Source organism: Rhagoletis zephyria, unplaced genomic scaffold (assembly GCF_001687245.7).
Source record: "Rhagoletis zephyria isolate East Lansing unplaced genomic scaffold, Rhagoletis_zephyria_1.1 Rzeph_scaffold_02821, whole genome shotgun sequence".
Lineage (NCBI taxonomy): Eukaryota > Metazoa > Arthropoda > Insecta > Diptera > Tephritidae > Rhagoletis > Rhagoletis zephyria.
Genome location: NW_016159905.1, coordinates 70,450 through 72,899, shown reverse-complemented (window position 1 = coordinate 72,899; position 2,450 = coordinate 70,450). Strand labels below are relative to the sequence as shown.

Genomic DNA, 2,450 nt, shown 5'->3' with positions numbered 1-2,450 from the left:
ACAATTCCAAAAACAAAAAACAAAATAACATTTAACATTAATTAATTTATTGTTTTACTGGAGGGGGAGTATATGTAGGGTATTTTACCTATATGTTTTTATACTTGTTTAAATTCTTTATGTTCAATTTATGGTTCAATGAATTTGTTTGTTATCAAAAAGAAAATTTTTGATTATTCAATAAATAAACTTTCTACAAAACAAACAAGAAGGAAATATTATTTTTTTTTAATTTTATATCATAACACGATATATTAGGGGGAGTATATGTAGGGTATTTTACCTATATGTTTTTATACTTGTTTAAATTCTTTATGTTCAATTTATGGGTCAATGAATTTGTTTGTTATCAAAAAGAAAATTTTTGATTATTCAATAAATAAACTTTCAATGTTAAAACATTAAAATATTTGTACTTAAAATTAAAATTAAATCAATAATTAAAATGATCAACATACGATATAGTTCCCCCAAAGAAGTCTATATTTGTCTCTAGATTTTCGAGGGATACTTCCGAAGACGATATAAAGTTTTACATCTCGTCCAAATTTAACAAAACTATCAACTTAAGTATCGGAAAATTTTATTTTAAATATGAAAAATATATTTCTTCATTTAAAATTTACGTAAATTTAGAAAATTTTCATATGCTGCTTAGTAGTTATTTTTGGCCTTCCAGAGCTTTCGTTCGTGAATTTGAGTATAGGTCCAACAAAAATAATAATTTAGCAAATATTCCCCGTCAGAATACTGGAATCAAAAAGTAAATACTAAAACTGCTTTAAGTATGTATTATCAAAACGTAAGAGGCTTAAATACTATATTAACGAACTTATATCTAATGGCCTTGAATGCAATTATAATATAATTTCTTTCAACTTGGCTCAAACCTCACATTTTTAATTCAGAGATTCTTTCCAATAATTATCATATCTACAGAAAAGATCGGGAGGACAGAATCGTCGGTGGCATACTCTTTGCCGGTTGACTCTTCAATACCATCTGAAGACGTTAGTCTTCCACACATTGAATCTGCAGAATTCAATTGCATTCCTATACAGGTTGGAAGGGGGTGACTCATCGGTGTATTCACAACATGTCTCTTTACCTCTGATTCAATGATTGTGTTGGGTGACTTTAATTTGCTAAATGTATCATGGAACATCATGGACAATGATATCGTACCTTTCTCGTCTAGTGCGTGCAACAACGTATTTTCAGAGGAGATGGCTGAACTCTGCCTAAATCAAGTTAATGCACTTCGCAATAAGTTTGGCAAAGTATTAGATCTTGGTTATGTTGATGATGCATCTAAGTCCGCTGTAAATAAATGTGACCCACTAGTTTTGCCCGAAGATGTCTACCACCTTGCTATCGAGATATCTTACGAAATTATAAACAATGGTCAAAATCGCGGTATCCAAACATACGAACCAAATATTCGCTTTGATTTTTCAAAAGCCAACTTTAAAAAACTGGTTAAAGAATTGTCTAAATTGTCGTGGCCTATATACATAAAACAAGGTTGAGCAGAGCATTGCCCATTTTAATTTTACTGTACATCAATTATATGAAAAGTATGTGCCTAAACGCATGTAGGTTCCTGAAGAACAAACACAGTTATGGTTCACTAAAGAACTGAGAAATTTGAAAAACAGAAAGTCACGTTATTTTAGATTACACAAAAAAACCGGTTTACACTCATACTATGTAATACACACTATTGCGTCACAAGTTCTTTGATTTAAACAAAAAGTGTTATAAAGCTTACTTGTGTAAAATCAAACGACGTATAATATATAACCCCAAATCGTTTTATGATTTCGTAAACTCCAAGCGAAATGTACGTGGGTTTCCTTCCGTCATGAAGTATCAAAATACCATCTCTGGTGATAATCAAACAATTTCTAACCACGGTTGCCATTCCCATTTAATGTTTCGGACCAAAAAATGGACCAAATGGTAAAAAATGAACCAATTTTTATTACATCGGGAAATTGAGAGGAGTTTATTCCTCTTTATAAGAAAAAATGCCAATTCAATTTTTGTAACGATTTTTTTATATTGCATCCAATGTGCATTACAATTGTATATTATTAACATTATTATATTTAAAGTTTTAAATTATAATATGTTTCTTAATTTCGTTTTTATTAATGCTAAATCAAAAAATTTTAGCTCAGCTGCTGCGGAACTGTGAGGCAGACTAAAAATGTTATGACCTAAATCACACAATTCTCCAAAAGCCGCTTCACCCAATCGATTCTTACTTAAACTTACTTGATCCCAAAAGCGTTCTATATTGGTACAGTTTGTGAAGTTACCTTCACTCAGCCTCAATTTGCGAAATTGAGATTCAATATTTGTTGATATCATAGAAAATTTAAAAATAATGCTTTTAAATGCATTCAACCTTGTAATTTTAACAAAAATAAAAACGAAGAAAATTC

At 30.0% G+C, this 2,450-nt stretch overlaps 1 protein-coding gene across 1 annotated transcript in view; it reads left to right on the top strand.

Annotated features, from left to right (window-relative positions):
• Positions 1 to 1,199: 1,199 nt before the first annotated feature.
• The window catches only part of LOC108367801 (uncharacterized), an 11,425-nt gene continuing 10,174 nt past the window's right edge, over positions 1,200 to 2,450 (top strand). The window contains exon 1 of the mRNA XM_017622499.1: positions 1,200 to 1,498. Within this exon, the coding sequence (XP_017477988.1) occupies positions 1,227 to 1,498 (272 nt within the window). The 5' untranslated portion in view covers positions 1,200 to 1,226. The remainder of the gene's footprint in view (positions 1,499 to 2,450) is intronic.